This window comes from Stomoxys calcitrans, chromosome 3 (genome assembly GCF_963082655.1).
Source record: "Stomoxys calcitrans chromosome 3, idStoCalc2.1, whole genome shotgun sequence".
NCBI lineage: Eukaryota > Metazoa > Arthropoda > Insecta > Diptera > Muscidae > Stomoxys > Stomoxys calcitrans.
Window position 1 is genome coordinate 178,419,734 of NC_081554.1, and position 13,632 is coordinate 178,433,365.

General features: G+C 37.8%; 1 protein-coding gene across 1 annotated transcript in view; it reads left to right on the forward strand.

Moving 5' to 3' along the window:
- LOC106091190 (uncharacterized) overlaps positions 1–13,632 on the forward strand; it is a 162,059-nt gene that overhangs the window by 124,821 nt on the left and 23,606 nt on the right. Inside the window, exons 6-8 of the mRNA XM_059365173.1 lie at positions 2,064–2,690; positions 2,804–3,100; positions 10,431–10,640. Coding sequence (XP_059221156.1) covers positions 2,064–2,690; positions 2,804–3,100; positions 10,431–10,640 — 1,134 coding nt within the window. The remainder of the gene's footprint in view (positions 1–2,063; positions 2,691–2,803; positions 3,101–10,430; positions 10,641–13,632) is intronic.

A 13,632-nucleotide genomic window follows, 5' to 3' on the forward strand; every position in this document is an offset into this window, starting at 1 on the left:
CAAGTACGGTCCAAATCGGCCAAGAACATGATATAGCTCCCATATAAACCGATCTACCGATTTAAATTCTTAAGCCCCTGGAAACCGCAATTATTGTCAGATTTGGCTGAAATTTTAAACACAGTGTTCTGTTATGACTTTCAATAATGGTGCCAAGTATGGTCCGAATCGGTCTTTAACCTGATATAGCTACCATATAAACCGATCTCCCGATTTGACTTCTTGAGCCCTTACAAGCCGCAGTTTTTGTCCGATTTGGCTGAAATTTTGCACATGGTCTTCTGTTGTGACTCTTTACTCCTTCTGTTATGACTCAGTCTATAACCTGATTTAGCTCCGATATAAACCGATCTCCCGATTTGATTTCTTGAGCCCCTGGTACCAGCTTTTTTCATCTGATTTGGCTGAAATTTTGCAGATGGCGTTCTGTTATGATTTCCAGCAACTGTGCCAAGTATGAACCAAATCGATTTATAACCCGATATAGCCCCCATATAAACCAATGTCCCGATTTGACTTCTTGAGCTCTTACAGGCCGCATATTTTGCCCGATTTGGCTGATATTTTGCACATAATGTTCTGTTGTGAGTTCCAATAACTGTGCAGTGTGCGGTCCAAATCGGTCTATTACCGGATATAGCTCCCATATAAACCGATCTCCTGATTTGACTTCTTGAGCCCCTGGAACCCACTATTTTCATCTGATCTGGCTGAAATTTTTACAGATGGCGTTCTGTTGTGACTTCCAATAATTTTGCCAAGTACAGTCCGAATCGGTTTATAACCTGATATAGCTCTCATATAAACCGATCTTCCAATTTGAGTTCTTGAGCCCTTACAAGCTGCAATTTTTGTTCGATTTGTCTGAAATTTTGCATGTAGTGTTCTTGTATGACTTCTAACAACTGCGTCTAGTCAAATCGGTCTATAACCTAATATTGCTCCCATAAAAACCGATCTTCCAATTCGACTTCTTGAGCCCTTACAAACCGCAATTTTTGTCCGATTTGTCTGAAATTTTGCATGCGGTGCTCTGTTACGACTTCCAACACCTGTGCCCAATACGGACCAAATCAGTCTATATCCTGATATAGCTACCATGTAAAGCGGTATCTCGTTCATCCTTGTTCGGTTTCTAAAAGCTTAAATTTTTGCTGGTTCGAAAAATTATGGCCTTCAACTGAATTTTGTTTAAAGTTTCTGCAGAATCCATGGTGGTGGGTTCCCAAAATTCGACTCGGCCGAACTTAGCACGCTTCAATTTGTTGTTTATGCCTTGTGGCAATGCAAATTTCAAATAGAATTTTTAATCAGCCCTAAAACTTCAACTCCTTCTTCTTAATAATTAAAAACAATTTCATTTCTCTCCAATTCATGCCTCGTCGCTTTTAAGCCATTATAAACTAGAAACGATCTATGAATGAAAAATTAGTTTTTGTCAAATTTAATATTCATTGTTGGTTTTCGGCTCCATAGATATGCATAAATTACCACCATGATATCTTTCCCGAAGAAAAAGAAAAAAAAACCTGAAAATATTGTTTCCATTTTTCTCCTCCCATTGCCTTATCAAATAAATGTTAATTTATTCTGATGGTTAAGTTGAGTCTAAAAAATTTTATAAAATGGGGGCGTTTATTTGGGCTTTATTTTTTTTTTTTTTTTACTATGCCAGCAACCTTTGGTTGAGTGTTGCCAAATTGATTTATCCTTCCTAGCTTTGGGTTAGAAGGGGAGGAGTGCGAAGCATTAAAGTTGATGCCTGATATTGAGATATGAAAATTGTCCTGTAACCCTATTAGCCTTTAGGGCCATAAAGGATGAAAATCCTTTGCCTTTAAAGAGATTATATAAAATTTTAATTTGTTGAACCCAACAAGCAACAAATTGATATTATGACATGGTTGTGAAGTTTGAGAGTGAGTACAGAAAAGTGAAACCAATTTCTTGGAAAAAAAAATTATGAAAAAAAAATTTTAAAAATTGTAGTTTTCATTTACTTTACCAGTGATTGAAATGTCTAAACTCTTGGTTTTTTTTGTTTACAATTTGTTTTTTTACAGGTGGTCGCCAGCATGTCCGTATTTTTCATATTCGTTTCTGTGATATCTTTCTGCCTGAAGACCCATCCGGGTTTTCGTGTAGACTTTACACCCACCAATAGCCAACAACAAATATCAGCAAACATACCGACCATACCTCAGCACAGCGCCACCACCGTCACAGCAAGCATCGCCTCCTCCAGCCCATCCAGCCACACCATCTCCAGTGCGGTGAATAGTATGCCGCCAAGCACAGATGCATCGGCGTCGGCAAGTGGGTCAGGCACGTCCCTTCATAATCATCTCAGTACAAATCAGTACGACACCTCTTTGAAGCCCACCTTCAAGGTCATCAACTATACCAATCCTTTGGCCCCCCTTATAGGTGGGACGGGGGGGAATTTTAGTTCGGGTCTGGTTACACCCATAGCCACCTTTAGTCTGGAGAAAGCTGCCAGACGCATCGAAAGGACACGTCGCCAATCATTGGAAGAGGATGAGGATGAGCATGAGCATGGCAGCTTAAATTCCGATGACACCCACATTCATGGATGGCATCAATCCTTTGGCCAGCCGCATGAGGCATTTTTCTATGTGGAGTTGGTGTGTAATGTGTGGTTCTTTTTTGAGGTCATCATACGTTTCATAGTAAGTAGCCAAGGGGGGGGGAAGGATACCCTGCTGTGTGCATGATTTTCGGAGTTTTTTTCTTATTATCCTTTTTTTTTGTGTGTGTTTTCTCATCTCTCTCTTTATGAAAGGTCTCTCCAAATTTGTGGCAGTTTGTGAAGTCCCCTGTCAACATTATTGACTTTGTGGCCACTTTGAGTTTCTACACCGATGTCATGCAACGCATGGGCGAATATACCGGCCTGTGGGAGGCTTTCTCTATAGTCCGCATAATGCGGCTCTTCAAATTAACCCGCCACTCACCTGGGCTTAGGATACTCATACACACCTTCAAAGCCTCGGCAAAGGAGTTGACTTTATTGGTGTTCTTTTTGGTGCTGGGCATAGTGTTTTTTGCCAGTCTGGCTTATTATGCGGAAAAGCTGCAGGTAAAAAAACTGAAATGATTTTTGTTAAAATTACAAAAAAAACAAAATTTATAATTTTAAGACCAAATTTTAACAAATAAATTTATAAAAAATAATATTTTGCTAAAAGATTTCAATAAGATTAAAATTTGGGGAAAATTTTCTAGGAAAATCATATATTCTGACAAAATTTTTTATAAAATTCATGTTTCGAAAAATTTCCTATAAAAATTAAATTTCAAAGAAATTTTCCATAAATTTTGATTTTCTTAAAAATTAAATTTCGACAAAAGTTTTTAAAAATTTAATAAAAATCTAATTTCGACGAAATTAATTACAAAAATTTCTATAAAAAGGAATGAAATTTTCTATAATAATCCAATTTCGACGAGATTTTTCCTATAAAAATCCAATTTCAACAAGATTTGCTATAAAAGTCAAATTTCGACAAGATTTGCTATAAAAGTCAAATTTCGACTAGATTTGCTATATAAATTCAATTGCGACAAAATTTGCTATAAAACTCAAATTGTTTTTCTATAAAAATTCAATTTCGACAACATTTGAATTTGATATAAAATTCAATTGCTACGAAATTTTCTAAGAAACTCAAATTTCGACGAGATTTTATTGAAACCCAGTGTCGACAAAATTTGCTATAAAAATCCAGTGTTGGCGAAATTTCCTCAAATTCGGTATATTTTTCTATAAAAATCGAATTTCGACAAAATTTTTCATAGAATCCAATTTCGACGTCCATAATAATTCTACGAGATTTTCTATATAAACAAATTTCGATGAGACTTGCTATAAAATAACAATTACGACGAAATTTTCTATAAATTTCGACGAGATTTTATTGAAATCCTATTTCGAAAAAAGTTTCTATAAAAATCCAGTGCCGATGAAATTTGCTATAAAAATCAAATTTCGACATAAATTTTCATTTTCGACAAGATTTTTGCATAAAATCCAATTTCGACGAGATTTGCTATAAAAATCTAATTTCGACAAGATTTTTCTATAATATTAATAATCCAATTTCGATGAGACTTTTCTATAAAATTCCAATTTCAACGAAATTTTTTATAATAGTCCAATTTCGACGAGATTTCTATAAAACTCCAATTTCGACAAGATTTTCCTATAAAAATTCAATTTCAACAAGATTTTTCTATAAAAGTAAAATTTCGACAAAAATTTTCTCTAAAAATCCCATTCCGACGAAATTTTCTATAAAACTGAAATTTCGACGAGATTTTAGTAAAATCCGATTTCGACAAAATTTTCTGTAAAAATTTAATTTCGACAAAATTTTTCATAGAATCCCATTTCGACGTCCATAATAATTCGACGAGATTTTCTATATAAATCATATTTCGATAAGACTTGCTACAAAAATTCAATTGCGACGAAATTTTCTATAAATTTCGACGAGATTTTATTGAAATCCTATTTCGAAAAAAGTTTCTATAAAAATCCAGTGCCGATGAAATTTGCTATAAAAATCAAATTTCGACATGTTTTCTATAAAAATCCAGTTTCGGCAAAACTTTGCTTAAATATCCAATTTTGACAAGATTTTTGCATAAAATCCAATTTCGACGAGATTTGCTATAAATCCAAATTTTCTATAATACTAATAATCCAATTTCGACTAGACTATTCTATAAAATTCCAATTTCAACGAAATTTTTTATAAAAGTCCAATTTCGACGAGATTTCTATAAAACTCCAATTTCGACAAGATTTTTGCATAAAATCCAATTTCGATGAGATTTGCTATAAAAATCCAAAATTTCTATAATACTTATAATCCAATTTCGACGAGATTTTTCTATAAATTCCAATTTCAGCGAAATTTTTTATACAAGTCCAATTTCGACGAGATTTCTACAAAACTCCAATTTCGACAAGATTTTCCTATAAAAATTCAATTTCAACAAGATTTTTCTATAAAAGTTAAATTTCGACAAAATTTTTCTCTAAAAATCCCATTCCGACGAAATTTTCTATAAAACTGCAATTTCGACGATATTTTAGTAAAATCCGATTTCGACAAAATTTTCTGTAAAAATTTAATTTCGACAAAATTTTTCATAGAATCCAATTTCGACGTCCATAATAATTCAACGAGATATTGTATATAAATCAAATTTCGATAAGACTTGTATAAAAAAATAACAAAAATAACAATTGCGAGGAAATTTTCTATAAATTTCGACGAGATTTCATTGAAATCCGATTTCGAAAAAAGTTTCTATAAAAATCCAGTGCCGATGAAATTTGCTATAAAAATCAAATTTCGAAATGTTTTTCTATAAAAATGCAGTTTCGACAAACTTTGCCAATTTCGACAAGATTTTTGCATAAAATCCAATTTCGACGAGATTTGCTATAAAAATCCAATTTCCACAAGATTTTTCTTTAATATTAATAATCCAAATCGACGAGATTTTTCTATAAATTACAATTTCAACGAAATTTTTTATACATGTCCAATTTCGACGAGATTTCTATAAAACTCCAATTTCGACAAAATTTTTCTATAAGAATCCATTTCGGACGAAATTTTCTATAAAACTGCAATTTCGACAAGATTTTAGTAAAATCCGATTTGCACAAAATTTTCTATAAAATAAAATTTCGACAAGATTTTCTATAAAAAATCAGTTTGGCAAGATTTGCTTTAAAAACCTATTTCCACGATTTTTTTCATAAATATCTAAATTTCGACAAGTTTTCCAAAAAATCCAATTTCACCAAGATTTGCTATAAAAATCTGATTTCGACAAGATTTTTTTATATTAATGCAATTTCAACAAAATTTTCTATACAAATTCAATTTCGACGAGATTTTATTAACATCCGAACAAAAATTAGTACAAAATTACGATTCGACGATATTTTCTATGAATATCAAATATAGACAAAAGTTTTGGACCCTCTCCCTTACCCCAATTTTCAAAAACGCCAGATCTCGAAGATGGGCTCACCGATTTAAGCGAAATTTTGTATCCCACGCTATGGTACCCAAAAAACACAAAATTGGTATAAAATTTTTGAGGTTAAATAACCGTGGGGGGACGCCCCATCCCAAAACCCATCCGAACGGGCATGTTTACCGATTGTTGCAATATGGATATCAAATGAAAGGTATTTAAGAATAGAGTGCGAGCTTGCCATAAAAATGATAACCTACTGGTAGGGGGGTCCCCCACCCCCAAAAACACCACCCAATAGGACTCTTTTACCGCTTTGGGCAATATGGGTATCAATGAAAGGTATTTAAAAGTAGAGTACAAATTTGACATAAAAATGTATACCTTGGTGTTTGAGGGGGCCTCCCCATCCCCCAAAAGCCCCATTTAGGACATATATAGCAATTGGGACAATATGGGACTTAAATGAAAGGTATTTGGAAGTAAAATACGAATATGGTATTCCACTTTGGGTCCAAGTACTTAGGAGGCCGCCCAAGGCCATAAATCGTCCCAAAGGTAGTGCCCAAAATCAAATATGGAACAATCGAGACAATATGGGACTCCAATGAAAGGTAGTCAGAAATAGGGTATGAATGAAACATTTTAAATTGGATCCAAGTACTAAGGGAGGCGTTCCAAACCCAAAACCGCCCCAAGAGTACCGCCAAAAATCAAAATGGACCGATCCGGACAGTTTAGAACTCACATGATAGGTTTTCGAGAGTAGAATACGAATATGGTGTCAAAAATTGGATCCATGTACCTAGGGCGTCGCCCGAAAAATATCGCCCCGCATAAAAAGCGGGACAATAAAGGACTCCAATGAAAGATAACCGGGAGTAGAGTATGAATATGATGTTTTAATTTGGGTCCGTAGAAGGTCGCCCTAGGCCCAAAAACCGCCCCTAAAGAACCGACAAAAATCAAAATGGACCGATCCGGACAGTATGGAACTCAAATGATAGGTTTTCTGGAGTAGAATACGAATATGGTGTCAAAAATTGGATCCAAGTACCTAGGGCGTAGCCCAAAGAGTATCGCCCCAAATAAAAAGTGAACCGATCGGGACAATAAAGGACTCCAGTGAAAGGTAATCGGGTGTAGAGAATGAATATGATATTTAAAATTCGGTCTACGTACCTAGGGAGCCGCAACAGGACCAAAACCACCCAAAATCCAAGTGGACCTATCGGGACAATGTGGGACCCAAATGAAAGTTGTTCGGGAGTAGAATACGAATATGATGTCAATAATTAATCCCAGTACCAAGGGAGCTGCCCCAGGCCCTAAACTGCCCCAGAAGTACAGCCCAAAATCACAAGTGGGCCGATCGGGACAATATGGGACTTCAATGAAAGATAATTGAGAGTAGAGTACGAGTATGAATATCGATTATTTAAAATTAGGTGTAATAACCAAGGGCTCAAGAAGTCATGAACCAAGATCGGTTTATATGGCAGCTATATCAGGTTATGAACCGATTTGGAATATGCTTAGCAAACAGACGGACGGATATGGCTAGATCGACATAAAATGTCACGACGATCAAGAATATATATATAGCTGTCATGATACGAGACAAAAGTTTGGCTGTGGTTTTGTGATAGTTGATGATGCATTTCAGCGTCAACCACGAGCTGTATGATGACATTGTTATAGTTAAACGTTTCAAAATACCAAAAATAATTGAAGAAGCCACAGAAAGAATGTCTGTCATTACACAAAAATACATGCATTGGGAAAAGTACAGCTAATAGACAGGGTTGTCAAGCGTGGTTAATGTGGGAATTGTATCATAGATGCCTTTTCGCTATTAATATGAATCAAATGCAACATACCGACGCACGGCCCTTGAAGCCATCACACCTAATGTGGTTGAAAATTCTTCTAACCAAAGACGAAACGCATCCCATAGTGGCTGGTGTGTGTTGCTATCTTTGGCTTTCCTTTTCCATTTGCATCTCCTCCCCCTCTCGAAAAAGAAAATTTTAAGTTTTCCGTGATACTTACAAAATTCTTAATTGTTTTCCATACCACTTCCCTAAGCTGGCTCATGCCTGGTATCGTGTCCTCGCCTAAGTACCGGTGTCTGTTAGACGCGAAAGCCGGGCAATGATATGGGAAATGCTCCAACGTCCCATTTTCTTCCCCACGTGCCCTACACATGCAAGCGCTTGCCGCACCGATTTTGCATAAGTCAGCTCGTAGTCCTATGCATCCCGTTATGATACCAAAAGCTATATTCTGACCTCCCTCATACTTCCTTTCAATAATAGCTTCGTCCTCTCACGATCCAGATTACCCCATAAGATTTTCGCCGTTCTCCCTTAAGTCGGACTACGTCGAGCCGACAAGCTTCGGGTTAACCAAGTTCATTGACGGCAGTTCTCTGGCCTTCACTGCCAAATCGTCTGCTTTCTCATTTTCCCTTGCTCCGCTATGGCCCGGAATCCCAACCTTGAGGATTTTGTCATCCTCAGAGAAGGCGTTAATCTTCCTCTTACATTCCAAAACTGTTCGTGATCTTAAAGTCCTTGTTGTTATTGCCCTTATAGCAATTTTACTGTCCGTAAAGATGTTCACACTCGACGTCCTTGCATTAGCACCACACCACTTCACGCATTCCCTGATCGCCCGGATGTCTGCCTGCAGGACCTTATTATGGTAGGCAGTCTAAAACAGATCTCAATCCATGGGTTCTCAATGTAGACCCCCAGGCTTACTCAGTCCCCTAGCTTTGGTCCATCCGTATAACATGACCTTCCAGACGGCAATACTAGGGTTCCGTCGACGCTAGACTGTGCCGTATAACATGATCTTCCAGACGCCAATACTAGCGTTCCGTCGACGCAAGACTGTGCCGCTGGCAGTAGTTTCTCACTCCCGACCTCAAGTGTCGTCTCAGATATCCAATGGGAAACCTCTTACCTTCCTTCCACTTTTCCTATCGTCTCCTCTATTATACCGCGATGGTATGAGCTGCTCCAATCCTCAATACATTCTCCCATCGCCTTAAGTCTCATAGTCGCAGTGGCTGCCTCACATTTAATATGTATGCCAATGGGTCCATAATCTAGAATAGTCTCCAGTGCCATAGTGGGCGTGGTCATCATAGCTCCGCCTATGCTAAGACAACATGTTCTCTGAATTTTTTGTATGGCCCTAACGTTGGACTTTTTCTCCATAGCAGTCCACCAAACTACTGAGGCGTAAGTAAGTATTGGTCTAATCACGCTCCTGTAGAGCCAGTAGACTATCCTGGGATTCTGGTACCATTTCGAGCCTACGGCCCGTCTACATAGTGCCCAACATCTGTGAGTCTTCTCAGTACGCTCCTGAATGACACATTTCCAATTAAGATTCCTATCTTAGATCAGTCCTAAGTATTTGACTTTGTCAGATATCGAAATCGTTTTATTGAGGAAACGTGGCGCGTCAAATTGGCCGACATTCGTCTACCTCGTGAACAGGCAGATTTGAGTCTTCTCTGGGTTAACATTGAGACCCCTGGGTCTAGCCCAGTCATATGCCATAAGCTAGACCCTTTCGGACCTTTTGCATAGCTGGTTCAGATCCTTATCCCTAAGAAGTATTATAACATCGACTGCATAGCAGACGGGTTCAAATCCCTCCTCAGTCAGCATCCGTAATAGGTCATTTATGGTGGTCTTCCGTAATAGGTCATTTATGTGGCGTGCCTTATGCCACTTTCTCCCTCACATTTAAGTCGTGGGACCCGCAATTTATCCACCTGTTCCTTAGCCTATGGTTTATCCAACCCCTAAGGACCGGGTCCACCCGATGCTGGTCTAAGGATTGGATCAGTGTGTCGATCCGCACATTGTTAAAGGCCCCTCGATGTCAATGCATACCGCCAGGGTGTACATTTTGGCATCGAAGGATTCTTCTTTTTTATGCACAACCTCTTGCAGGGCAGTCTCCACCGACCTTCCCTTGACTAAATGTTTCTTTAATATTTAAATTTCCTCAGATATTTATTAAAATGTAGTTATAATAAAATTTCCCCAAAAACATTTCGTTTTGGTGAATTATTGGGTTGCCCAAGAAGTAATTGCGGATTTTTTTAAAAGAAAGTAAATTCATTTTTAATAAAACTTAGAATGAACTTTAATCAAATATACTTTTTTTTACACTTTTTTTCTAAAGCAAGCTAAAAGCAACAGCTGATAACTGACAGAAGAAAGAATGCAATTACAGAGTCACAAGCTGAGAAAAAATTTGTCAACGCCGACTATATGAAAAATCCGCAATTACTTTTTGGGCAACCCAATATGTGTTAACATTTTTTTTAATGATTTTTTTTAAGAATTGTTTTAATTTTTTTTCTCCTTTCTCTCTTATTACAGGATAATCCAGAGAATCAATTCAAAAGCATTCCCCTGGGTCTATGGTGGGCCATAGTCACCATGACTACGGTGGGCTATGGTGATGTGGCGCCCAAAACCTATCCGGGCATGTTTGTGGGTGCCCTATGCGCTCTGGCCGGTGTGTTGACAATAGCTTTACCCGTACCTGTGATTGTTAGCAACTTTTCCATGTTTTATTCACACACACAGGTGCGTATGACGACGAATGTCGCAGACAAATGGTAAAAAGTGAGCAAAACCTTTTTCTCTTTACGCCCTTGTCAGGGGGTTTGAAGTAACACTTACAGACACATATAAATTATACGAAAACACCCACCCACACACACACACACACAGGCCGCCTTACATATGGCAAGAAATGTTTATGGCTTACTTCTTTTTTTGTTATGTTCAGAAATGTCGACATTAGTATTTCAATTATTTCTAGGCAAAAGGGGTTTATTAGGAAGCCATCTGAAGGGAGGGTTCAAAGACAAACTTTGTCATTGGAATATTTGAGGTCGTTTTTTTCTTCTAAAAGGGACAACTTTGAAGACATTTCATTGCAGCAGGCCTTGGAAAAATATGTCAACGTGGAATAGGCCTTTTTGTAATTTAAAGTTAACAACATTTATGTGTTTATAATTTTCCAAAGAAAGTTTTAAGAACTTGAAATTAAGTTTGTAGGTCACTGGGGATTAGAAAAAGTTACATCTGTCAATGTTTTTCTTGAGACTTATTGTGATCGAAAAAGTCTTAAAGAAATAAAATATTGGTTGCGAAATTTATGGCTCATATGAACGAACTTTGGTGTGACAAGTGACAAATTTAATATAACTTATTGATATCCATAGCCCAAACCCCGAAAATTCTCCAAAGTGTTAAAACGAAGCAAGGAGTACCCAGGACTTTGTTAAAGCCACTCAGGACCATTACTTTTTGTTCATCATCCCCAACGTCAAGTTTTTGTATTTATTTCAATTATTAGTGGGTTCGAAGTTTATAATCCCTTATTATACCCACCCCTGAAGAATGGAGGTTAATTCATTTTGTCATTCCGTTTGCAACACATCGAAATATTCATTTTCGACCCTATATCAGCGTAAAAATCTAAGACGATCTAGCCATGACCGTGCGTCTGTCCATCTGTCTGATGAAATAACAGTACAGTACACATATTAAGCTGAAACTTTGCACAGACACTTTTATTGTCCATAAGCAGGTTAAGTTCGAATATGGGCTGTATCAGACTATATCTTAATATAGCCCCCATATAGACCGATCCGCCGATTTAGCGTCTTTGGTCTTTCAAAGCCACATTTATTATCGGATTTTGCTGAAATTTGGGACAGTGAGTTGCGTTAGGACCTTCCACGATCTTTGACAATTTGGCCCCGATCGGTCCAGATTTGGATATAGCTGCCATATAGACCGATCCTCCGATTTAGGGTCTTAGGCCTATAAAAGCCACATTTATTAACAGATTTTGCAGAAATTTGTGACAGTGAGTTGTGTTAAGCCCTTCGACATCCTTCGTCGATTTGGCCTAGATCGGTAAAGATTTGGATAAGCTGCCATATAGCACCGATCTCCGATTTAGGGTCTTAGGCCCATAAAAGAGCATTTAGTGTCCTATGTCGCCAAAATTTGGGATAGTGAGTTGTGTTAGGACCTACGACATCCTTCTTTAATTTGGTCCAAATCGGTCCAGATTTGGATATAGCTGCCATATAGACCGATCCTCCGATATAGGGTTTTAGGCCCCATAAAAGGTGCATTTATTGTCCGATTTTGCTGAAATTTGGGACAGTGAGTTATGTAAGGACCTTCGATATACTTCTTCAATTTGCCCAGATCGGTCCAGATTTGGATATAGCTGCCATATAGACCGAACCTTCCGATTTAGGTCTAAGGCCCATAAAAAACCACATTTATTATCAGATTTTGCTGAAATTTGTGACAGTGAGTTGTGTTAGGCCCTTCGACATCCTTCTCCAATTTGGCCAAGATTGGTCCTGATTTGGGTATAGCTGCCATATAGACCGATCCTCCGATATAGGGTCTTAGGCCCCATAAAAGGTGCATTTATTGTCCAATTTTGCTGAAATTTGGGACAGTGAGTTGTGTTAGGCACCTTCGACATTCTTCTTCAATTTGGCTCAGATCGGTCCAGATTTGGATATAGCTGCCATATAGACCGATCTCTCGATTTAAGGTTTCGAGCCCATAAAAGGCGCATTTATTATCCGATTTTGCTTAAGAATTTGGGACAGTGAGATATGTAAGGACCTTCGATATACTTCTTCAATTTGGCCCAGATCGGTCCAGATTTGGATATAGCTGCCATATAGACCGATCACTCGATTTAAGGTTTTGAGCCCATAAAAGGCGCATTTATTGTCCGATGTCGCCGAAATTTGGGACAGAGAGTTGTGTTAGGCTCTTCGATATCTTTCTGCAATTTGCCTCAGATCGGTCCAGATTTGGATATAGCTGCCATATAGACCGATCTCTCGATTTAAGGTTTCGAGCCCATAAAAAGGCGCATTTATTGTCCGATGTCGCCGAAATTCAGGGCAGTGAGTCTGTGTTAGGCTCTTCGACGTTCTTCTGAAACTCTGGCTCAAATCGGTTCAGATTTGGATATAGCTGCCATGTAGACCGATCTCTTGATTTAAGGTTTTGGACCATAAAAGGCGCATTTATTGTCCTATGTCGCCAAAATTTGGGAGAGTGAGTTATGTTAGGCTCTTCGACGATCTTCTGAAACTTGGCCCAAATCGGTTCAGATTTGGATATAGCTGCATATAGACGATCTCATCGATTTAAGGTTTTTGAGACCATAAAATATGCATTTATTCTCTCCGATATGGCCGAAATTTGGGACAGTAAGTTGTGTTGGGACCTTCGAAATACTTCTTCAATTTAGCCAGATCGACCAGATTTGGATATAGCTGTCATATAGACCGATTCGCCGATTTAGGGTCTTAGGCCCATAAAAGCCACATTTATTATCCGATTTTGCTTAAATTTGGGTCAGGTGAGTTATGTAAGGACCTTCGATATACTTCTCTAATTTGGCCAAGATCGGTTCAGATTTTGAAGATAGCTGACATATAGACCGATCTCTTGATTTAAGATTTAGGGCCCATAAAAGGCGCATTTATTGTCCGATTTCGCCGAAATTTGGCGTAGTGAGTTT